The sequence below is a fragment of the Heptranchias perlo genome, chromosome 25 (assembly GCF_035084215.1).
Source record: "Heptranchias perlo isolate sHepPer1 chromosome 25, sHepPer1.hap1, whole genome shotgun sequence".
NCBI lineage: Eukaryota > Metazoa > Chordata > Chondrichthyes > Hexanchiformes > Hexanchidae > Heptranchias > Heptranchias perlo.
In genome coordinates, this window is record NC_090349.1 from 7,788,794 (window position 1) to 7,814,446 (window position 25,653).

General features: G+C 47.6%; 1 protein-coding gene across 1 annotated transcript in view; it reads left to right on the plus strand.

Annotated features, from left to right (window-relative positions):
* gcn1 (GCN1 activator of EIF2AK4) overlaps positions 1–25,653 on the plus strand; it is a 129,888-nt gene that overhangs the window by 4,280 nt on the left and 99,955 nt on the right. Inside the window, exons 2-10 of the mRNA XM_068005525.1 lie at positions 2,810–2,912; positions 6,553–6,616; positions 8,406–8,537; positions 9,937–10,045; positions 11,125–11,223; positions 15,721–15,855; positions 16,729–16,797; positions 17,151–17,259; positions 17,800–17,874. Of these exons, the coding sequence (XP_067861626.1) occupies positions 2,810–2,912; positions 6,553–6,616; positions 8,406–8,537; positions 9,937–10,045; positions 11,125–11,223; positions 15,721–15,855; positions 16,729–16,797; positions 17,151–17,259; positions 17,800–17,874 (895 nt within the window). The remainder of the gene's footprint in view (positions 1–2,809; positions 2,913–6,552; positions 6,617–8,405; positions 8,538–9,936; positions 10,046–11,124; positions 11,224–15,720; positions 15,856–16,728; positions 16,798–17,150; positions 17,260–17,799; positions 17,875–25,653) is intronic.

Consider the following 25,653-nt stretch of genomic DNA (forward strand, 5'->3'; position numbering starts at 1 on the left):
AGCACTTCTGGCTGAAGATGGTTGCAAACGCTTCAGCCTTGTCTTTTGCACTCACGTGCTGGACTCCACCATCATTGAGGATGGGGATGTTTGCAGAGCCTCCTCCTCCCGTTAGTTGTTTAATTGTCCACCACCATTCACGACTGGATGTGGCAGGACTGCAGAGCTTTGATCTGATCCGTTGGTTGGGGACTCATTTAGCTCTGTCTATAGCATGTTGCTTCTGCTGTTTAGCATGCACGTAGTCCTGAGTTGTAGCTTCACCAGGTTGGCACCTCATGTTTAGGTACGCCTGGTGCTGCTCCTGGCATGTTCTTCTACACCCCTCATTGAACGAGGGTTGATCCCCTGCCTCGTTGGTAATGGTAGAGTGAGGAATATGCCGGGCCATGAGGTTACAGATTGTGCTGGAATACAATTCTGCTGCTGATGGCCCACAGCGCCTCATGGATGCCCAGTTTTGAGCTGCTTGATCTGTTCTGAATCTATCCCATTTAGCACGGTGGTAGTGCTGCACAACACATTGGATGGTGTCCTCAGTGTGAAGACGGGACTTCGTCTCCACGAGGACTGTGCCGTGGTCACTCCTACTAATACTGTCATAGACAGATGCATTTGCGACAGGTAGGTTGGTGAGGATGCGGTCAAGTAAGTTTTTCCCTCATGTTGGTTCGCTCACCACCTGCCGCAGGCCCAATCTGGCAGCTATGTCCTTCAGGACTCGACCAGCTCGGTCAGTAGTGGTGCTATCGAGCCACTCTTGGTGATGGACATCGAAGTCCCCCACCCAGAGTACATTCTGTGCCCTTGCTACCCTCAGTGCTTCCTCCAAGTGGTGTTCAACATGGCGGAGGACTGATTCATCAGCTGAGGGAGGGCGGTAGGTGATAAACAACAGGAGGTTTCCTTGCCCATGTTTGACCTGATGCCATGAGATTTCATGGGATCCATAGTCAATGTTGAGGACTCCCAGGGCCTCTCCCTCCTGACTGTATATCACTGTACCGCCACCTCTGGTCGGTCTGTCCTGCCGGTGGGACAGGACACACCCAGGGATGGTGATGGAAGATTCATATTGTATCCTGCTTCTGTGACTCAGTGCTGCATATTTTGAGCTAAGATGAGCCTGTAAATTCAATTCTTCATCCTCACATGGAATATTTTGAGATTTCAACTTCACCATTCTGGAGGGGCAGAGAGAGAGACACGACTTAGGAGTATTCCACCGCTCCCTACTGTTGGAATTGCCCTTTTATAGATGTGTAATTTAAGGCAGACTAGGGCCAGATAAGAGGTCCTATACTTGGCCCTAAACAGCTTGGCAAACTTGACGGCCTGATCAGCCTTTTCTCAGTCCTAGCTTCCTTCCTTTATGTTGTAATAAGAATATTTCAATATAATTCATGAAGTTACTGGTGATGTCTGGCAGCTTTAATCATGGACTAAAAAATGAAGGGTTGAGCACCAGGAATGAAACACTTGTTCCGGTGTTAAATTTTTCCGTTTCCCTTATTGCTCTTTCTTTGGCGATTCTGTGGCTGCAACAGACCTTCCCCAAAACACATGATTTACTATTGCTCAATAGTTTATCCTGACCAGTGTTGGTTGGAAACAAAGCCAGGGTTCGTTGGAAAGCCTGAACGATGCAGCAAGGAGCTGTTGATTCACTCTCCCTCCTTTACAGTGCCAGAGGGGATGGGTGTCACTGAGCAGGTTAAAGGAAGGTTGAAGTTTGTAAATGTGTCCTTACAGTAAATCACCGAGGTTAACGGTGTCCAATTCTGATGATGTCACTAATTTGGATTGTTGTTCGCTAAACGATCTTTGCAAAAGCTAAAATATATCCATTAAAAACACTAGCCGTTGTAATTGAGAAATTTTTATCCCTCCTGCACAGCTTAAGTGACTGCGTCTCTTTAAATTTAGCTTATAAGCAGCCTGTATAAACAGAGTCGTATAACTTACAGATAATTTTTTGAGACAACAGTTATCAAAATATGGAATCCATTGTGTCCGAGTCAGTCACTGCATTGAACAGAGAATTAGGTCAACTCCTGAAGAAAAATTATTGAAGGATATGTGGCATGAGCAGAGGAACTGGAATTAGAGTTGATAGCTCTAATGTCGAGCTGGCACGGGCACGGCAGGATGAATTGCCTCTTCCCCTGCTGAAATTTCTATCAAAACTGTAGTTTTGAATCATTTATTTAGAACGTTATTTAGCAATTCACCTCCTTCAGAGATTTTTTTTTCTATATTTTTTGCCCCTTCAGTTCATTTTGCAAATTCTGAGCCATGCTGGGGTCCGGTTCCACCTTTGCCAAGCTGTCCTTGGGCATCTTTCTCAAGTGGCCTTTCTTACCTTGTGAGTCCAGATGTTGAAAGTCAGCAGACTATTCAAACATGGAGGGCATCACAGCCGAGGTCAAAGTGCACTTTCCATCAGGAGTGGGAATTTGGCTTCCTTTCTTTTTAAAGCCTGCTAGCCTGTGGTGCTGAGGTCAATTTTATCCTTCCTCCCCTCCCCCCACTGCTGAGATCAGATAATTCAGTACAGATGAGGGATTGATCTTTCCTGGCCTGCAGGGTTCAGTACAAGTTGCGGCTCTGCTATCACGATATCCTGTGATTAGCTTTGTTAATGTAGACAGAACTGGTCCTTTTCATTCCTGTGTTAAATCTATTACTGGGTGGGAATCCAGTGTTCCTGGTCCAACTGATGGCACGTTGTCAGTGAGTGTGCAGTATTTGGGCTAAGGTGGATACTTTGGTTGAGATGGAGAGTGAGAACAGTGTGATTGACTTGCAGGTTTCAGATATCCTCAGGAGGTTTGCTGCGAGAGTCACTACAGCCAGTGTGAAGGAGAGGCAGCAGATTCTTTCGGACTTGGGGAGCTGCGTCATTGGAAAAGGTATGTTACTGCTGAACACTTCATCTCCAGGGTCTCAGAGTTTTGTGTTGGGGCAAAAGTGGATCCCAAATTGGATTCAAGTTTTGAATGTCTACTTGTTCCACACTAAATAGTGAAAACCTGGTGCATTGTTTTAAAGTATTTCACTGTCTCCAGGGGCACCTGGCTTTATGGAAAGTTTTTATGTGAGCGATGTTACTCAGCTTGCTGAGGGTCACAGTCTGCAGTAGTGCCCCAGTTGAGAGCTGTTCGTTATTGCTGCAGTGTGCTCTACCATGGAGTGATAAAGTGTGGGTTAGCAGCATGCTCCAAACCCAATCTCAGCTGTTGCGCTGAGTGGCGTCCAGTTGTCTATCCACAAGAGGTGAACTGGGGGGAGGGGGGCAGCCAGTCAATCTGGACCACTTCTACATACTTTGTAGTGGCTAGAAGCTGAGCAGCAGACGTGAAGTTCCAGGAGCAGGTTTCCAGTCGGTCGTACCTTTTGGACTATATGGCCTAATGCATTTGGTAAATCTGGTTTATCCTCCATGTACGTTATTCCTGTGTTTGAGTTTAATTTGGATTGTTTAGTCTTTACTGTTCACAGAAAGAACTTGCATTTATATAGTGCCTTTCACAACTACCACACATCCCAATGTGCTTTATAGCCAGTGAAGTACTTTTGTTCAAGTGTAGTCACTGGTGTAATTATAGGGAAATGAGCAACCAATTTGCGCACAGCAAGGTCCCACAAACTGTAATGAGATAAATGACTTAATTATCACTGAAGAAACAGATTATTTAGGGAAATTATTGGCTGGGACATCAGGGAGAACTGCCCTGCTCTTCTTTTGAATAGTGCCGTCGAATGTTTTACATCTGAGAGGTCAGATGGGGCCTTGGTTTAACGTTGCATCTGAAAGATGGTACCTCCGATGATGTAGCACTCCCTCAGTACTGCACTGTAGCATTAGCCTGGATTGTGTGCTCCAGTCTCTGGAGTGGGACATGATCCCACAACCTGCTGACTCAGGTGAAAGTGCTACCACTGAGCTAAGGCTGTCACAGATTGTTTCCTTCGCTCGACCTCTGTGATAGAACGGAGGACCAATCTGTGGCTGGAGTTTTTTGGATCACCCATTGTCGGGTGTCAAACTCCTCACAAACACTTGCACAGATTTCACCCAGTTGGTTGGCTCCATCCTAAAGGTTTGTGGGGGATAATTTTCTTTTCCAAAGAACTACATCTCTTGTGCCACTGCTCAGTGAGACAGAGGGTAAACCAGGGTACATGAACAGCTCAGTGCGAGACAGAGGATAAACCAGGGTACGTGTGCAGCTCATAGAATCATAGAAGTTACAACATGGAAACAGGCCCTTCGGCCCAACATGTCCATGTCGCCCAGTTTATACCACTAAGCTAGTCCCAATTGCCTGCACTTGGCCCATATCCCTCTATACCCATCTTACCCATGTAACTGTCCAAATGCTTTTTAAAAGACAAAATTGTACCCGCCTCTACTACTGCCTCTGGCAGCTCGTTCCAGACACTCACCACCCTTTGAGTGAAAAAATTGCCCCTCTGGACGCTTTTGTATCTCTCCCCTCTCACCTTAAATCTATGTCCCCTCGTTATAGACTCCCCTACCTTTGGGAAAAGATTTTGACTATCTACCTTATCTATGCCCCTCATTATTTTATAGACTTCTATAAGATCACCCCTAAACCTCCTACTCTCCAGGGAAAAAAGTCCCAGTCTATCTAACCTCTCCCTATAAGTCAAACCATCAAGTCCCGGTAGCATCCTAGTAAATCTTTTCTGCACTCTTTCTAGTTTAATAATATCCTTTCTATAATAGGGTGACCAGAACTGTACACAGTATTCCAAGTGTGGCCTCACCAATGCCCTGTACAACTTCAACAAGACATCCCAACTCCTGTATTCAATGTTCTGACCAATGAAACCAAGCATGCTGAATGCCTTCTTCACCATCCTATCCACCTGTGACTCCACTTTCAAGGAGCTATGAACCTGTACTCCTAGATCTCTTTGTTCTATAACTCTCCCCAACGCCCTACCATTAACGGAGTAGGTCCTGGCCCGATTCGATCTACCAAAATGCATCACCTCACATTTATCTAAATTAAACTCCATCTGCCATTCATCGGCCCACTGGCCCAATTTATCAAGATCCCGTTGCAATCCTAGATAACCTTCTTCACTGTCCACAATGCCACCAATCTTGGTGTCATCTGCAAACTTACTAACCATGCCTCCTAAATTCTCATCCAAATCATTAATATAAATAACAAATAACAGCGAACCCAGCACCGATCCCTGGACACAGGCCTCCAGTTTGAAAAACAACCCTCTACAACCACCCTCTGTCTTCTGTCGTCAAGCCAATTTTGTATCCAATTGGCTACCTCACCTTGGATCCCGTGAGATTTAACCTTATGTAACAACCTACCATGCGGTACCTTGTCTGAAGTCCATGTAGACCACATCTGCTGCACAGCCCTCATCTATCTTCTTGGTTACCCCTTCAAAAAATTCAATCAAATTCGTGAGATATGTTTTTCCTCTCACAAAACCATGCTGACTGTTCCTAATCAGTCCCTGCCTCTCCAAATGCCCGTAGATCCTGTCCCTCAGAATACCCTCTAACAACTTACCCACTACAGATGTCAGGTTCACCGGTCTGTAGTTCCCAGGCTTTTCCCTGCCGCCCTTCTTAAACAAAGGCATAACATTTGCTACCCTCCAATCTTCAGGCACCTCACCTGTAGCTGTCGATGATTCAAATATCTCTGCTAGGGAACCCGCAATTTCCTCCCTAACCTCCCATAACGTCCTGGGATACATTTCATCAGGTCCCGGAGATTTATCTACCTTGATGCGCGTTAAGACTTCCAGCACCTCCCTCTCTGTAATATGTACACTCCTCAAGACATCACTATTTATTTCCCCAAGTTCCCTAACATCCATGCCTTTCTCAACCGTAAATACCGGTGTGAAATATTCATTCAGGATCTCACCCATCTCTTGTGGTTCCGCACATAGATGACCTTGTTGATCCTTCAGATCAGTGCAAGACAGAGGGTAAATCAGGGTACATGAACAGCTCAGTGCGAGACAGAGGATAAACCAGGGTACATGAACAGCTCAGTGCGAGACAGAGGATAAACCAGGGTACATGAACAGCTCAGTGCGAGACAGAGGATAAACCAGGGTATATGAACAGCTCAGTGCGAGACAGAGGATAAACCAGGGTATATGAACAGCTCAGTGCGAGACAGAGGATAAACCAGGTTACATGTGCAGCTCGGCAAGATGGAGGGTAAACCAGGGTACATGAACAGCTCAGTGCGAGACAGAGGATAAACCAGGGTACATGAGCAGCTCAGTGCGAGATGGAGGATAAACCAGGGTACATGAACAACTCAGTGAGATGAAAGATAAGCTGGTTTATGACAATAGGGGTGTTATAGGGTGACTAGGAGTAGATGTAATGCTCACAGGTAGTCCATACTATATGCAGGACTTTCAATATTGATGCAGGCAATACCAGTGGTGGGTTTATTGCATTCTTTAGCAGCTGTTTTGTGTACCCTGGTTTATTACTGTGTGATAACTGCTTGTCTTCTGCCCTTTCAGACCTGCCTGATGCTGCTGTGAAAGGCTTGTGCAAACTTTTCTGCTTGACATTACATCGCTACAGGTTAGTACCAGAAGGTACAGATCAAGTAATGTGTTCCCTTCTGGAGCTACTATACCAGATGTACAGAACAACAGTTTAGTACTGACACCATACTATTGGTTCATTGTTTGCTTCAACTTAATATGTTTCCTATTTGAACTCGAAGTTTTTACTGGGTAGTTTGTAATTCTGCAATGCTCCTGGAGATATTAGCTCAAGGTATCTTCTCTTACCATCCATCTTTGTCTTTTGGTTTCATGTTCTCTTATTCTTAATCATTCTCAACATTAGTGATTAGTCAGTCTCATTTTTTAAACATTCATTCTCGGGATATGGGCATCGCAGGCAAGACCAGCATTTATTGTCCAACCCTAGTTATCCTGAGAAGGTGACGATACAACTGAGTGGCTTGCTAGGCCACTTCAGAGTTAAGAGTCAAACACGTTGGTGTTCGGCTGGAGTCATATATAGGCCAGACCGGATAAGGCCGGCAGGTTTCCTTCCCTAAAGGAAGTTAGTGAACCAGTTGGGTTTTTACGACAATCCGACAGCTTTATGGTCACTTTTACTGATACCAGCTTTTTATTTCCAGATTTTTAAAAACTGAATTCATATTCTCAAACTGCCCGGTGGGATTTGAACTCCCGTTCAAGATGGATTATTAGTCCAGGCCTCTGGATTATTAGTCCAGTAACAACCACTACACTACCGTATATGTAATAAATTATTACTCAGTTGCTCACTTGGTCTCAGTCTTAGTTGTGAGGAGCTCTTCTCAAAAGAGTTCACAAGTGTGCACACTTCTTTCACCCCTCCCCCCCCCCCCCCCCCCCCCCAAATTTCCCTCCTCCTCTTAAAGGGGGTGATTTGTACTGAGCTCTGTTTCATGGCTGCCAGCAGCTCTCTGGTGTCTTATCCAAGTGCCATTTGTCATGTATGAGCCTAGATGGTGTGCTAACAGGCTATTTGTATCTGATCCTGCCCTAACTGGATGTCCACTTTGCAGCACCAACTGCTTGCTGATCTGGAGCAGGAACCCAGTTGGGGTTTTTTTTCTCCCTCTATTTCCAAGTGTGGGGACGTTGGGACAATGATAACTCCTCAGTGCCATTTCAGTGCAGCTTATGCCACTGATTGAAACTGCAACTGGTCCGTATGACTCAGTACCCCATCACGTGATGCGTTGAATCATTAAGCCAATGGGATAACCAGTGCGTGATTTCTTGGTTGCCTGTCCGTCATCTTCCTAATTTTCAGGTGACCTGTCCACAGGGCCTTTTGGAGGCATGTAAAATCAGCCTGCATTGGTCTCTCATCTTCCATCCCTCTGCACGCCCCCTGTGATGGTGGCTGTCCTAGTTACCAGTCCTCTCTCTGCCTTGGGCCCACCTTTGGGCTCGGGCTCAGCCTGCTGCTGCTTTGTTCCTTAAGCTCATCAAGTTTGTGTTTGGGGGGGGCCAAGGGAGTGCTTATCAAGGTGATGAATATTAGTTCTGCAGATTGTTTTTCCCCATTCTGGGTAATGTGCAACATCAAGGAATTGCAGGTGAGGTACAGGAGAGGTTAGTTTCAGAGCAAAGTTGCCCGTACTCTATCTAGTAACATATCTCAGCACTGGCCTCTGGCGAGAACTCCCTGCTGTGCAAGTGCAAATCTTCCACCTTAATGGCCTCTCCGAATATTTGAAGTGATATGGGCCAGTGACTGTATATATTTCCTTTTACGCCTGTGCTTCCTGGTTAGGCTGAAATATAATGAGGCTTAAGGAATGGAATTAGCTGTAAAGACTTGTTTTGATATCGTTTGGCAGGGATGCAGCATCACAGAGAGCCCTTCAGGCGGTTATTCAGCAACTGGTTGAAAGCCATCCTGAGGTAACGACGAAACACCTGGTGCAATGTCTGCAGTCGACAGGAATCACCTGTAAGAATGGCAATCCAAGGTAGGCAAAACAAAGAACAAGGGCACTGAACTGGGAGGCTGGCACCTGATTTGTGTGGAATTTTAAATACAACGGCTCTTGTTTGTTGACTGTCACTAAAAGATCATCTTGTGAAATAGAGACTGCATGTTTTTGCAGTATTCAGCTCAAAATGGAATTGAAACAAAGCAGAGATGGAGCGGTGTATGTCTTCAGGACATGTTGCACTCTGCACTTCTAAATGTAGTGTTGCAGCTGACTTCATAGTGATACTGTACAAAGCCATGTGATATAGAAACTGCACACCAGTACTGGAAATGGAGCCAAGTTATACAGAAACTGCACACCAGTACTGTACACATTGAGCCCGGTCTTGGAACTAGACCTGTGTCCATCAGAGGACCATGGGGTCTAGAACCTGCATACCAATGTTACACACATTCAGAACCAAGTGGATAAACTGAACAGTATTTTAATTATTGAGGGAGTTTGAGTACAAATTTCTATTAAATATTAATTTATATTAAACACTGGCTGGAGTCAGCAACTGCCACTGATTTAGGAAACGTGCTTGGCCTCTACTGGTGAGTGAGACAATGACAGATTTTCATTATCCAGTTATCACATCATTGGCGAGTGAATTAGGAAATTGAAATTCTTTCTCACCAGCTGAATTTCACTGGTTTTTGGTTTGCCAGAAGAAACTTCCACTATTACAGAATTGCTGGATTGCTAAAAGGTGTCTCTGTATGAGACGGGATCTCTGGCAAGTTATGATGTCTGTTGGTTGGATTATTCCAATGTTACCCACCGACTTTTTGCTGAGGGCCACAATCCCAAACTGTATCTTGCTGAAGAGCCACTCTCCAGAATGCTGCACATGGACTGATTGGGGTGGTGGGTCAGTGCTAGGGATTTACAGCCCTACTGAGCTGATTTCAAGAACTGGCACTTTTTTTTGTTGCTGCCCCCAGTCCTTCCGGGGATGGGAAGATTTTTGAATCTGTTAAGCAGCTTCAGTAGTAACTTTCAAAGGGGAATTGGATATATACTTGAAAAGGAAAAATTTGCAGGGCTAAGGGGAAAGAGCAGGGCAGTGGAACAAATTGGATAGCTCTTTCAAAGATCTGCAAGTCTGCCATGGGTAGGAAGTGAAGGGGAGGCAAGCCACGGAGTGCTAAATAATGTTACCATCTTAAATGCTTGTGGCAGGGTTTAGCAGGACCGTTGAAAGCGTGGATGATGTCTCCCCGGCAGCGTGCTAGGGGAGCTGACTGAGCTCCATTCAGGTGTGGGTTTATCTGTTACTGAATTTTGTTTTTTGAGCCAACGTCAGTCTGTTCAAATACTTGTGAATTTGTAACAGTCCCAGTACAATCTAATGTCACTCACTCCTGAGCGTGCTTTCTCATCCTGACAGTAAGAGCAGTGCGTCGGCAGCATCCCTCGCTCTCAGCTGGACGTTACTGCTGGTCAAGACGGCCTTCGCGGTGCCTGAGAAACGAACAACCGAGATGTGGAAAAAGATGGTAAGTGGAGGGGAATGGAAATGGCCGTTTTCTATGTGTGGTTACTGCGGCATGGAAGGGGGCGGGGGGGAGATGCAACGTTTAGAAAATCCACAGTAAAAATGAAGCTGAGGTTGCTGAAACTTCAGCGGAAAGGAAGGCAGGTAGGCTTGGATAAATAATGTAGGATGTGTAGTTGTTTGGTATTCAGCAGTTTTGCTCACCATCTTTTGGGAGGGAGCAGGGCAAAAATAGCTCCCGCCTGCCCTTTCTGCCTCCCCAAGCTCCCAATGGGTATCTGAGCCATACAGAGGAGGAAGGTCCAAGATTCAATCCTCGGTCTGTGTTGAATTAATTGATCTTGGCAGGGCTACAATTGGCCTCTGTGTCCCTGGTTTAGGGAGGGGAAAATGGGACAAGCTTCCTGTTCCCTATCGCTATCCAGTGACACCTGTTGGCCAGAACTCCCCTGCCCTTCATATATCACCATAGGATCTTTTACTTTCGCCTGAGAGGGAAGACGTGGCCTCGGTTCTCATCCAAAAGATGGCACCTCCGACAGTGCAGCACTCCCTCAGTACTGCACTGGAGTGTCAGCCTAGATTAGATGCTCAAGTCTCGGGAGTGGGACTTGAACCCACGATCTTCTGACTCGATGTGAGAGTTCTTCCAACTGACTCCTAGCGGAACAGTCCAAGGCTTTGGGGGGAGGGGGAGGGGGAGAGGCAGATGAGCTGTGGCAGTTCAACCAATCCAAATTGAAAGATGGCACATACCAATTAGTTTAATCTGCCCTGGTGTGGAAATTGAAAGATTTAAATACTAGTGCAGTAGATGCTACACCCCTCAGGTTGGAGTTGACATGTTATTGGGCAGAGTGGAGGGACCTTAATTCTACATCTGGATCATGATGTACCTGTCTTGGGAGCTAACTATGGAAATTCTCCACTTCTGCAAAAATTTAGTTTTAAAACAAAATTCAACAAATAAAAAGCCTGTGTTGTAAATCGGAGATTTGAATTTCCTGGGGTGCTGCCTTGTAGTTTATGCAGTCTTCTAATGATGAAGTTAGCACTGTGATGTCCTGCATTTCCTGACAGGTGGAGGTACAGTGCCTGCTTTTAACAGAGGTCCTGGGTGGTGGCAAAAAGCACGCAGTGAATGGAGTCCTGAAGAAACTCAAGCATCTTTGGAAAGAAGTAAGGAAGGGACAGAATCACCAGGGTCTGAGGGATGGAATGATTACTGAAGTGCGCGCGGGCGGGGTGAGGGGGGGGCGCGCGGGCGGGGTGAGGGGGGGGCGCGCGGGCGGGGTGAGGGGGGGCGCGCGGGCGGGGTGAGGGGGGGCGCGCGGGCGGGGTGAGGGGGGGCGCGCGGGCGGGGTGAGGGGGCGGCGCGGGCGGGGTGAGGGGGGGCGCGCGGGCGGGGTGAGGGGGGGGCGGGGTGAGGGGGGGGCGGCGCGGGCGGGGTGAGGGGGGGCGGCGCGGGCGGGGTGAGGGGGGGCGGCGCGGGCGGGGTGAGGGGGGGGCGGCGCGGGCGGGGTGAGGGGGGGGCGCGCGGGCGGGGTGAGGGGGGGGCGCGCGGGCGGGGTGAGGGGGGGCGCGCGGGCGGGGTGAGGGGGCGGCGCGGGCGGGGTGAGGGGGCGGCGCGGGCGGGGTGAGGGGGCGGCGCGGGCGGGGTGAGGGGGCGGCGCGGGCGGGGTGAGGGGGGGGCGCGGGCGGGGTGAGGGGGGGGCGGCGCGGGCGGGGTGAGGGGGGGCGGCGCGGGCGGGGTGAGGGGGGGCGGCGCGGGCGGGGTGAGGGGGGCGGCGCGGGCGGGGTGAGGGGGCGGGCGGGGGGCGCGCGGGCGGGGTGGGGGGCGGGGTGAGGGGGTGCGGCGCGGGCGGGGTGAGGGGGGCGGCGCGGGCGGGGTGAGGGGGGGCGGCGCGGGCGGGGTGAGGGGGGCGGCGCGGGCGGGGTGAGGGGGGGCGGCGCGGGCGGGGTGAGGGGGGGCGGCGCGGGCGGGGTGAGGGGGGCGGCGCGGGCGGGGTGAGGGGGGCGGCGCGGGCGGGGTGAGGGGGCGGCGCGGGCGGGGTGAGGGGGGCGGCGCGGGCGGGGTGAGGGGGGCGGCGCGGGCGGGGTGAGGGGAGGCGCGCGGGCGGGGTGAGGGGGGCGCGCGGGCGGGGTGAGGGGGGCGCGCGGGCGGGGTGAGGGGGGCGCGCGGGCGGGGTGAGGGGGGAGCGCGGGCGGGGTGGGGGGCGCGCGGGCGGGATGAGGGGGGGCGGGGTGAGGGGGGGCGGGGTGAGGGGGGGCGCGCGGGCGGGGTGAGGGGGGCGCGCGGGCGGGGTGAGGGGGGAGCGCGGGCGGGGTGAGGGGGGAGCGCGGGCGGGGTGAGGGGGGGAGCGCGGGCGGGGTGAGGGGGGGAGCGCGGGCGGGGTGAGGGGGGGAGCGCGGGCGGGGTGAGGGGGGGAGCGCGGGCGGGGTGAGGGGGGGAGCGCGGGAGGGGGGGAGCGCGGGCGGGGTGAGGGGGGGAGCGCGGGCGGGGTGAGGGGGGGAGCGCGGGCGGGGTGAGGGGGGAGCGCGGGCGGGGTGAGGGGGGGAGCGCGGGCGGGGTGAGGGGGGGAGCGCGGGCGGGGTGAGGGGGGGCGCGGGCGGGGTGAGGGGGCCGCGAGGGGGGCGTGCGAGCGGCACGCGCGAGGGGGGGGGCGCCTGAGGGGGAGGGGGCGATGGGTGGGGCGCGAGGGGGCGCACGGTGGTGGGGTGCTGTGTGCGTGTGCGCGTGTGTGCGTCGGAGGGTGTGCGGGGCGGGTACGGGGGAAGAGAGATGCTGCTGGAAAATGGCCAAAGGGAAGGGGGTGAAGCTGAGATAAGGGATGGCAAAGAACAAAAGGCGTGTGACTGTGCTGCACTGTGTTTGGGAGCAGTCTGTGTCGATGTTTTGGATGGATGTAAAATGTGTTGAGATGTTGCAACTATGGAATAGAGGGGCCCTGCCGCGCCAAAGCCATCTCTTTTGACCTGATTGGAGCTGCTTATTTGAGGATGATCTGTACTTTTGGGTCCTCTGAGTTACCTCTGCTGGTCAAAGAGTGAAGAGTGGGGAAAGAGCACTTAATTTTGATTGCATGTGGTGTAAAGTTTTCAATGAGATGATTTTCTGTGGGATAATTGAAAGAACTTGCATTTATGTAGCACCTTTCAGAACATCAGACCTCGACATCCTAAAGCCCTTTACAGCCAATTATGTACTTTTGAAGTGTAGTCACTGTTGTAATGTAAGAAATGATGTGGAGATGCCGGTGATGGACTGGGGTTGACAATTGTAAACAATTTTACAACACCAAGTTATAGTCCAGCAATTTTATTTTAAATTCACAAGCTTTCGGAGGCTTCCCCCTTCGTCAGGTGAACGATGTGAAATGAAATCCTCGAAATGAAATCACATTTATAATTCACAGAACAATGCTTGGTGAGTACAGACAGTTTTTTCAACTGCCCGTTGCCAAGGCAATCAGTGTGCAGACAGACAAGTGTTACCTGCCAGGTCTCTCAGAATATACAAATCACCAAAAAAAAACAACAAACAAAAAAAAACAGAGATAGAGAGGTAGAAACATAGAAAAGACAGCAACTGACCCGTTATATTAAAAACAGATAACATTTGTTCGCTGGTGGGGTAACGTGTAGCGTGACATGAACCCAAGATCGCAGTTGAGGCCGTCCTCATGGGTGCGGAACTTGGCTATCAATTTCTGCTCGACGATTTTGCGTTGTCGTGTGTCTCGAAGGCCGCCTTGGAGAACGCTTACCCGAAGGTCGGTGGATGAATGTCCATGACTGCTGAAGTGTTCCCCGACTGGGAGGGAACCCTCCTGTTTGGCGATTGTTGCGCGGTGTCCGTTCATCCGTTGTCGCAGCGTCTGCATGGTCTCGCCAATGTACCATGCTCTGGGGCATCCTTTCCTGCAACGTATGACGTAGACAACGTTGGCCGAGTCACAAGAGTATGAACCATGCACCTGGTGGGTGGTGTCCTCTCGTGTGATGGTGGTATCTGTGTCGATGATCTGGCATGTCTTGCAGAGGTTACCGTGGCAGGGTTGTGTGGTGTCGTGGACGCTGTTCTCTTGAAAGCTAGGTAATTTGCTGCGAACAATGGTCTGTTTGAGGTTGGGTGGCTGTTTAAAGGCGAGTAGTGGAGGTGTGGGGATGGCCATAGCGAGGTGTTTGTCCTCATTGATGACATGTTGAAGGCTGCGGAGAACATGGCGTAGTTTCTCCGCTCCGGGGAAGTACTGGACGACAAAGGGTACTCTGTTGGTTGCGTCCCGTGTTAGTCTCCTGAGGAGGTCTATGCGATTTTTTGCTGTGGCCCGTCGGAACTGTCGATCGATGAGTCGAGCGTCATATCCCGTTCTTACTAGGGCGTCTTTCAGCGTCTGTAGGTGTCCATCGCGTTCCTCTTCGTCTGAGCAGACCCTGTGTATTCGCAGGGCCTGTCCATAGGGGATGGCCTCTTTGACGTGGTTAGGGTGGAAGCTGGAAAAGTGGAGCATCGTGAGGTTGTCCGTGGGCTTGCGGTAGAGTGAGGTGCTGAGGTGCCCATCTTTGATGGAGATTCGTGTGTCCAAGAAAGAAACTGATTCTGAGGAGTAGTCCATGGTGAGCTTGATGGTGGGATGGAACTTGTTGATGTTATCGTGTAGTCTCTTTAGTGATTCCTTGCCGTGGGTCCATAGAAAGAAAATGTCGTCGATGTATCTGGTGTATAGTGTTGGTTGGAGGTCTTGTGCAGTGAAGAAGTCCTGCTCGAACTTGTGCATGAAAATGTTGGCGTATTGGGGTGCGAATTTGGTCCCCATGGCTGTTCCGTGTGTTTAGGTAAAGAACTGGTTATCGAAGGTGAAGACATTGTGATCCAGGATGAAACGGATGAGTTGTAGGATGGCGTCTGGAGCATCTGGAGCTAATGTAAGAAATGCAGCAGCCAAATTTTCGCACAGCAAGCTCCCACAAACAGTAATGTGATAATGACCAGATAATCTACTTTTAGTGATATTGGTTGAGGGATAAATAGTGGCCAGGACTCCCCTGCTCATCTTCAAAATACTGCCATGGGATGTTTCGCATCCACCAAGAGGGCAGACGGGACCTCGCTTTAACATCTCATCCAAAAGATGGCATCTCCAACAGTGCAGCACTCCCTCATTACTGCGTTGAAGTGTCAGCCTAGACTTTGTGCTCAAGTCTCTGGATTGGGACCTGAACCTATTACCTTCTGACTCAGACGAGAGTGCTACCAACTGAGCCATGGCTGACAACTCCCACTTGTATACGGACACTGATCTTCATTCAAAGAATGAAGATGATAATATGAGGGAGACGGTTACAATCTGGGTGCACAAGCAAGTGCCAGTTAGCCAGCAAATACAGCCACCCTGCCTGAGGCTGGATTCTGTAATAGATACAACAAACTTCGGGCTTGCTCAAAGGTGTGCAGTGCACTGGTTGACTTAACCTCATGGTTTTGAAAAGAAAGGCCCTCCTGCTTTGCTTAACCACTTCCCGCAAATGTTCCACTTGAGATCGGGGACTGTATGGGAGGGCTTCCTTGAGGACTAATGTCCCATCTTGCAGCTTGTCAATCTGGCATTAACCAAGAGGCAAACAAATTTAATGTCTTATTTATTTTACTTTATCTTCTGCTTCTCCCTTCAGAACCCAGACCTTGCACAGCAGTACCTGGCAACAACAATGGGTCTGGAACCAAACCCACTACACTTAGCAATGTTGGGAGTGCTGGTGCAATACTGTACAGACCAGAAAGACATTGCCACCATCAACAAACATAAGGTATGTAACCCATCCCACGCTGGGCACTTTGCAACTTTTGGGATCTGATTGTAGTTTTGCTTTATGGAGCTACTTTCATCACTGCTCAGCCGTTTGTAATCATGACTTACCCTTACTGAATCACCCTGGGCAGGGGGGACTCAGCAGAATGGGATTTGAACGAGCGTCTGTGGCTGAGAGTTTTATAGGAACAGGAGTAGGCCATTCGGCCCTTCTAGCCTGTTCCGCCATTCAATTAGATCATGGCTGATCTATATCTTAAATCCAACCACCTGCCTTGGATCCGTAACCCTTAATACCCTTGCCTAACACAAATCTATCAATCTCAGTTTTGAAATTTTCAATTGACCTCCAGCCTCAACAGCTTTTTGGGGCAAAGTGTTTCAGATTTCCACTACCCTTTGTGTGAAAAAGTGCTTCCTGACATCGCATCTGAACTGCCGAGCTCTAATTTTAAAGTTATGACCCCTTGTTCTAGACTCTCCCACCAGAGGAAATATCTCTCTATCCACCCTATCAACTCCTTTAATCACCTTAAACACCTCAATTAGATCACCTCTTAATCTTCTATACACAAGAGTATACAAGTCTAGTCTATGCAACCTGTCCTCATAATTGAACCATTTTAACCCCAGTATACTTCTGGTGAATCTGCGCTGCACCCCCTCCAAGGCCAATATATCCTTTAGTGCAGTGCCACGCAGCCAGTGTGCCCCAGGGAAATCTTGAACTTAGTGAAGGTGCAGCACGGTAGTGGTGACAAAGGTTTATTTTGTGCTACATTCTGAGCTGGATTTCAAATGATGCAGTCAGATGCATTGATCTGTTTTCCTGGACAAAGGCTGAAGGACTTCCCTCTTGATTATGTTGCAGAATGGCATGTTGGAGCTCTACGTGAAGACTGTTCTGATGAGCAAGACCAAGCCTCCAAAATACCTTCTGGTGAGCAACAATTTGGTACCATTCAGAGCATTGTATGAATTTGAGTAAAATGAGCATATGGTTCCTTCCCTATCAGTTGTGTGAAGCTCAACTGTCCAATTGGCATCTCTCGTCTTACCGTTCAGGTCTGGTACCCTGGGCACTGATGTGCTTCACTGATCACAGCTCTGAAACAAGACGTGAAACTTTCTCCTTGTAAAGACTTGAATTAATTGGTGAATGGGATGGATTTGAAGGAATTCAACCTTGATTGTTTAATATATAGACATGAAACAGAATGAAGAAAATATTTATTTTGCGTAATTTAGTGCAGAGACGACCAGCTGCTGAGGTTTTGCTGTTTGTTTTTGCAGGAACTCTGTGAGCCACTGCTTCGCCATGTTTCCCATCAAGAGTTCAAGGACTCCCTGCTCCCGACAATGCATAAATCTATCTTGCGCAGCCCCGAGAACGTCATCGAGAGTAAGTGACATGCGCCGTGGCCTGCAGTGCTAATGCACTGCCTTTTATTTCGTCCGTCCAATTTTTTCTTGTCTGGCTGCAGTTCCCTGGGCATGGTCAGCCATCTGGTATCTTACTGAAGTGAGTACGCTTCGTATGAGCTTCGGCATGGAGTGTTGTCAAGTTGATTCACCATAAAGATCATGGTGGCTAATCCCAATCCTGTTCGCATGTGCATTTGCAGCAGGATGACCGGGCGGTTATTGGGAGTGGTCTGACTTCCCAACCCCCCTCCCATACCCAGTCTGAGGCACTGAGGCCAATTGTAATGTCTCAGCTGAGATTAGCTAACTCGGCACAGAGCAGGAATCGAATTGCAGCCTTTTGTGTTCATTATATAATTTTATGTGAGGCTATGCTGTATTATATGGCATGTTGACACTGTCCTTGTGACTATTCCAACACAGTTGTGTACTCTAAAATTCCTGCTGGGTGAAGTGATGTATCGACTTTCTCTTTGTTCAATGGCGATCATTTACTGATTCTGCTTGTCCTTTACAGCCATCTCCTACCTACTGTCTTCAGTAACTCTTGACCTTAGCCAATATGCAGTGGATATCGCCAAAGGCCTCGCAAGTAAGTGTGAAGTGGAAAGCCATGTAATGAATTGTCCTCTGTGCTAATAAATGGGCAACTTGTATAGATTTAGTTAATTGCACCGTCAGGCTGACAGGAGGTTGCCAATCAGCCCGTTGCTGAGGGTCTGATGTTTGTTTCCTGTGCCTCTGGATCATGGACCACGATCTTTCAATCCTCCTTGGATATGGGAGTGGTGCCAGAGGACTGGAGGATTGCAGATGTTACACCCCTATTCAAAAACTTGGAAAACCACAAGACCATTGTCAAAGACAAAATTAATTCTCACTCGGAGAAGTATGGGTTAATGAGGGACAGCCAGCACGGATTTGTTGAAGGCAAATCATGTCTGATTAACCTGATTGAGTTCTTTGAATTAACCGAGAGGCTTGTTGAAGGTGCAGTAGATGTATATATGGACTTTCAAAAGACACTTGATAAAGTACCACATAACAGACTTATTTGGAAAATAGAAGCACGTGAGATTAAAGGGACTGTGGTAACATATGGGTACTTAATTGGCTAAGGGATAGGAGGCAGAGAGTAGTGGTGATCGGATGTTTCTCTGACTGGATAGAAGTATAGAATCATAGGCTGCAGCATGAAAGGAGGCCATTCGGCCCATCGAATCCGCGCCAGCTCTACGCAAGAGCAATCCAGCTAGTCCCACTTCCTACCCTTTCCCCGTAGCCCTGCAAATTTTTTCCTTTCAAGTACTTATCCCATTCCCTTTTGAAGGCCATGTTTGAATCTGCCTCCACCACCCCTTTGGGCAGTGCATTCCAGATAAGAATATAAGAAATTAGGAGCTGGAGTAGGCCATCCAGCCCCTGGAGCCTTATCCGCCATTCAACAAGATCATGGCTGATCTTCTACCTCAATGCCATTTTCCTGCACCATCCCCATATCCCTTGATGCCTTTAATATCTAGAAATCTATCGATCTCTGTTTTGAATGTACTCAATGACTGAGCCTCCACTGCCCTCTGGGATAGAGAATTCCAAAGATTCACCACCCTCTGAGTGAAGAAATTTCTCCTCATCTAATTCCTAAATGGCCTACCCTTTATTCTGAGACTGTGACCCCTGGTTCTAGACTCCCCAGCCAGGGGAAACATCCTCCTTGCATCTACCCTGTCGAGCCCTGTAAGAATTTTGTATGTTTCAATGAGATCACCTCTCATTCTTCTAAACTCGAGAGAATACAGGCCTAGTCTACTCAATCTCTCCTCATATGACAATCCCGTCATTCCAGGAATCAGTCTGGTGAACCTTCGTTGCACTCCCTCTACGGCAAGTATATCCTTTCTTAGGTAAGGAGACCAAAATTTTACACAATACTCCAGGTGGGATCTCACCAAGGCCCTATATAATTGCAGTAAGACGTCTTTACTCCTGTACTCAAATCCTCTTGTAATAAAGGCCAACATACCATTTGCCCTCCTATTTGCTTGCTGCACCTGCATGTTAGCTTTCAGTGACTCATGTACAAGGACACCCAGGTCCCTTTGAATGTCAACATTTCCCAATCTCTCACCATTTTTAAAAATACTCTGCATTTCTGTTTTTCCTACCAAAGTGGATAACTTCACATTTTCCACATTATATTCCATCTGCCATGTTCTTGCCCAGTCACTTATATCCCCATGAAGCCTCTTTGCATCCTCCTCACAACTCAAATTCCCACCCAGTTTTGTGTCATCAGCAAACTTGGAAATATTACATTTGGTCTCCTCATCCAAATCATTGATATAGATTGTGAATAGCTGGGGCCCAAGCACCGATCCCTGTGGTACCCCACTAGTCACAGTCTGCCAACCTGAAAAAGACCCGTTTATTCCTACTCTCTGTTTTCTGTCTGTTAACCAATTCTCAATCCATGCCAGTATATTACTCCCAATTCCATGTGCTCTAACTTTGTGCACCAACCTCCTGTGTGGGACCTTATCGAAAGCCTTCTGAAAATCCAAATACACCACATCCACTGGTTCCCCCTTATCTATTCTACTAGTTACATCCTCAAAGAACTCCAGTAGGTTTGTCAAACATGATTTCCCTTTCATAAATCCATTGTTGACTCTGCCAAATCCTGTTATTACATCCTTTATAATAGATTCTAGCATTTTCCCTACTACTGATGTCAGGCTAACAGGTCTATAGTTCCCTGTTTTCTCTCCCCCTCCTTTCTTAAATAGTGGGGTTACATTTGCTACCCTCCAATCTGCAGGAACCGTTCCAGAATCTATATAATTTTGGAAGATGACACCCAATGCATCCACTATCTCTATAGTCACCTCTTTCAAAACCCTGGGATGTAGATCATCAGGTCCTTGGGATTTATCAACTTCCAGTCCCATTAATTTCTCTAGTACTAGTTTTTTTTTTACTAATACTAATTTCTTTCAGTTCCTCATTGTTGCCAGACCCTTGGTTCTCTAGTATTTCTGGGAGGTTTTTTGTGCCTTCTTCTGTGAAGACAGACACAAAGTATTTGTTTAATTTCTCTGCCATTTCCTTCTTCCCCATTATAAATTCTCCCGTCTCTGTCTGTAAGGGACCCACATTTGCCTTCGCCAGTCTTTTCCTTTTTACATACCTTTAGAAGTTTTACAGTTCGTTCTTGTTTTTTGCTAGTTTACTCTCATTCTATTTTCCCTTTATCAATTTCTTGGTCCTCCTTTGCTGAATTCTAAAATGCCCCCAATCCTCAGGCTTACTGCTTTTTCTGGCAACATTATATGCCTCTTTGATTTAATACTATCTTTAATTTCTCTTGTTAGCCACAGTTGGACCACTTTTCCTGTTGGGTTTTTGTGCCTTAGAGGAATATATATTTGTTGCAAATTATGTATTAATTCTTTAAATGCTAGCCATTGCCTGTCTACTGTCATACCTTTTAATGTAGTTCCCCAATCAACCACAGCCAACTTGCGCCTCATTCCTTCGTAGTTTCCTTTGTTTAGATTTAAGACCCTAGTTTCGGATTGAATGACATCACTTTCAAACTTAATGAACAATTTTATCATATTATGGTCACTCTTCCCTAAGGGCTCCTTTAAAACAAGATTATTATTTAACCCTTTCTCATTGCAGAATACTAGATCTAAAATAGCCTGTTCCCTAGTTGGTTCCTCAACATACTCATCTAGAAAACCATCTCATATACATTCCAGGAATTCATCCTCCACAGTATTAGTGCGAATTTGGTTTGCCCAATCTATATGTAGATTAAAGTTCCCCATGATTACTGTATTACCCTTGTTACATGCACTTCTAATTTCCTGCTTTATACCGTGCCCTACATTACCACTACTGTTTGGCCTATATACAACTCCCACCAATTTTTCCTGCCCCTTGCTGTTTCTTAGCTCTACCCAAACTGATTCTACATCTTGATCCTCTGAGCCAAGATCCTTTCTCGCTATTGTATTGATCTCATTCTTTATTGTAAACAATTTTACAACACCAAGTTATAGTCCAGCAATTTTATTTTAAATTCACAAGCTTTCGGAGATTTTCTCCTTCCTCAGGCAATGTTGAGGAAGGAGAAAATCTCCGAAAGCTTGTGAATTTAAAATAAAATTGCTGGACTATAACTTGGTGTTGTAAAATTGTTTACAATTGTCAACCCCAGTCCATCACCGGCATCTCCACATCATTCTTTATTAACAGTGCTACCCCACCACCCTTTCCTTTTTGCCTGTCCTTCCTAAATGCCAAATATCCTAGAATATTTAGTTGCCAGCCTTGGTCACCCTGCAGCCACGTCTTTGTAATGGCAATTAGATCATACCCATTTACTTCTATTTGTGCCGTCAATTCATCTACCTTGTTGCGAATGCTGCATGCATTCAGATAAAATGCCTTTAATTTTGCCTTTTTAACATTTTTTTCCTATTCTGACCTTATTTGCTGCTGGCCTTTGTTTCCGCTGCCTTCCAATTTCACTTACTACTTTTCTGCCTGCCACTTCCAGCTTTGTTACTCTCCCTTCTCAATCTCCTCTTAGGTTCGCATCCCCCTGCTAAGATAGTTTAAACCCTCCCCAACAGCACTAGCAAACCTCCCTGCAAGCATATTGGTCCTGGCCCTGTTGAGGTGCAACCCATCTGGCCTGTACTGGTCCCAATGCCCTAGGAATCTAAAGCCCTCCTTCCTGCACCATCTCTCCAGCCATGCATTTATCTGCTCTATCCTCCTACTTCTATACTCACTAGCGCGTGGCACTGAGAGTAATCTGGAGATTACTACCCTTGAGGTCCTGCCTATTAATTTCCTTCCTAACTCCTTAAACTCTGCCTGCAGGACCTCATGCTTATTTCTACCTATGTCTTTGGTATTGATATGGACAACGACCTCTGGCTGTTCACCTCCCCCCCCCCCCACCCTCCCGGCCCCGTACAGCTGTGGACTTGGCTCTGGCTGCACTCCCCAGAGGAACCCTCTTCCCCCACCAATATTCAGAACTGAATACTGGTTGAAGAGTGAGATGCCCTCAGGGGACTCCTGCCTTGTCCTCCTTGTCTGCCTGGCGGTCACCCAGTCCCCCTCTGCCTGCACTTTCTTAAGCTGCGGGGTGACCACCTCCTGAAACGTGCTATCCACTTGGCTCTCAACCTCGCAAATTCAAGAAGGCAGCTCATCACCACCTTCTCTAGGGCAATTAGGGATGGGCAATAAATGCTGGCCTCGCCAGCGACGCCCACATCCCATGAACAAATAAAAAAAAGATGCACTGCAGTGACACCAGCTGCTGCTCAAGTTCCGAAATCTGGAGCTTGAGCTCCTCCAGCTGACCACGCTTCCTGCACCTGTGGTTGTACAGGACACGGGAAGCGTCCTGGAGTTTCCATATGGCACAGGCCGTGCATTCGACGGGTGTGAGCTGCCCTGCCATGCCTCGATTTATTTGATTGTTTACTAACCTTAACAAAAATAAATTAAGCCTTTTTAAAAAAAAAAACACTCAACAGAAAAAGAAACACTCACCACTACCAGACAATCGGCTCCTTCCCCTGTTTATTTATAGTTCTATTGGTCGAGTTAATAAACTAATTGAAGTTATTAAATTTAATAAACCAAAAGCAGTTTTACGCTTCCAGCTTTTACTTTGATTTTACCCAATTCCCTAACCCAGAGGGAAAAAAGAAGCTGTAAAACTTACCAGCCAACCACCCATCTGCTATCCTGTGACGTCACTCCTTGTTTTTTTTTCGATTCCTGCTGACTGTCTCATAACCACTCGCTGTGTTAAAAAAATGCCGCAATTGAATCTGCCTCCACCACTCCCTCGGGCAGTGCATTCCCGTTCCTAACCACTCGCTGTGTAAAAAAGTTTTTCCTCATGTCACCATTGGTTCTTTTGCCGTTCACCTTAAATCCATGTCCTCTGGTTCTTGACCCTTCCGCCAATGGGAACAGTTTCTCTCTATCTAATCTGTCTAGACCCTTTATGGTTTTGAATATCTCTATCAAATCTCCTCGCAACCGTCTCTGTTCCAAGGAGAACAATCCCAGCTTCTCCAGTCTATCCACGTAACTAAAATCCCTCATCGCTGGAATCTTCTGCACCTGCTCTAAGGCCTTCACATCTTTCCTAAAGTGCAGTGCCCAGAACTGGACACAATACTCCAGTTGTGGCTGACCCAGTGTTTTATAAAGGTTCATCACAACTTCCATACTTTTGTACTCTATGCCTCTATTTATAAAGCCCAGGATCCCGAATGCTTTTTTAACCATTTTCTCAACCTGCCTGCCACCTTCAATGATTTGTGTACGTATACCCCCAGATCTCTCTGTTCCTGTACCCCTTTTAGAATTGTGCCCTCAAGTTTATATTGCCTCTCCTCATTCTTCCTACCGAAATGTATCACTTTGCATTTTTCTGCATTAAATTTCATCTGCCATGTGTCCGCCCATGCCACCAGAGTGTCTGTATCCTCTTGAAGTCTATCACTATCCCCCTGACTGTTTACTACCCTTCCAAGTTTTGTGTCATCTGCAAATTTTGAAATTGTGCCCTTTACTCCCAAGTCCAAGTCATTAATATACATCAAGAAAAGCAGTGGTCTCAGCACTGCCCCCTGGGGAACACCACTGTACACCTCCCTCCAGTCTGAAAAACAACCGTTCACCACTACTCTCTGTTCCCGTCTCTTAGCTAATTCTGTATCTATGTTGCTACTGCCCCCTTTATTCCATGGACCGCAATCTTGATGATAAGCCTACTGTGCGGCACTTTATCAAACGCCTTTTGAAAATCCAGATACATCACATCAGCTGCATTGCCCTCATCTACCCTCCAGTTATCTCATCAAAAACTCTCTATCAGGTTAGTTAAACACGATTTGCCTTTAACAAATCCATGCTGGCTTTCCTTAATCAATCCATACTCGTCCAAGTGACTGTTAATTCTGTCCCGGATTATCGTTTCTAAAAGTTTCCCCACCACTGAGGTTAAACTGACTGGCCTAAAATTGCTGGGTTTATCCTTACACCCTTTTTTGAACAAGGGTGTAACATTTGCAATTCTCCAGTCCCCTGGCACCACCCCCGTATCTACAAATGTTTGGAAGATTATGGCCAGTACCTCCGCAATTTCCACCCTTACTTCCCTCAGCAACATAGGATGCATCCCAACTGGACCAGGTGACTTATCTACTTTAAGTACAGTTAGCCTTTCAAGTACCTCTTCTTTATCAATTTGTGGCCCATCCTGTATCTCAATTATATCTTCCTTTACTGAGATTCTGGCAGCATCTTCCTTGGTAAAGACAGATGCAAAGTACTCATTTAGTATCTTGGCCGTCCCCTCTGCCTCCATGAGTAGATCTCCTTTATGGTCCCTAATCGGCCCCACCCCTCCTCTTACTACCCGTTTACTGTTTACATGCCTGTAGAAGACTTTTGGATTCCCTTTTATGTTGGCCGCCCATCTATACTCATACACCCTCTTTGCCCCTCTTATTTCCTTTTTCACTTCCCCTCTGAACTTTCTGTATTCTGCCTGGTTCTCAGGTTCTCACTTGTGTTATCAACCTGACATCTGTCATACACCCCTTTTTTCTGTTTCATCTTACTCACTTTCTCTTTTGTCATCCAGGGAGCTCTGGCTTTAGTTGCTCTACCTTTCTGCCTCGTGGGAATGTGCCTAGATTGTACCCAAACTATCTCCTCCTTAAAAGCCATCCACTGTTGCAGTGGGGTCCCCCAGGGATCAATATTAGGACCATTGCTTTTATTGTTATATATAAATGACCTGGACTTGGGTATAGGGAGTACAATTTTGAAGTTTGCAGATGATACAAAACTTGACAAAGTAGTAAATAGTGAGGAGGATAGTAGCAGACTTCAGGAGGGCATAGACAGACTGGTGAAATGGACAGACACATAATATCATAGTAGGTACAGCACAAGAGGAGGCCATTTGGCCCATCGTGTCTGTGCTGGCTCTTGGAAAGAGCTGTCCAATTAGTCCCATTCCCTTGCTCTTTCCGCATAGCCCTGCAAATTTTTTCCCTTCAAGTATTGATCTAATTCGCTTTTGTCGGCAAACTGCAATACCGTTGAGGTACTTAAAGCGGCTACATGTAACTTACATGCAGATGCAATTTAATGTGGATAAGTGTGAAGTGATGCACTTTGAGAGGAACAACAATGAGAGGCAGTATAATCTAAATGGTACTATTTTGAGAGAGGTGCAAGAGCAGAAGGACCTGTGGGTGCATATTCACAAATCTTTGAAGCTGGCAGGGCAAGTTGATAAGGCCTATGGAATACT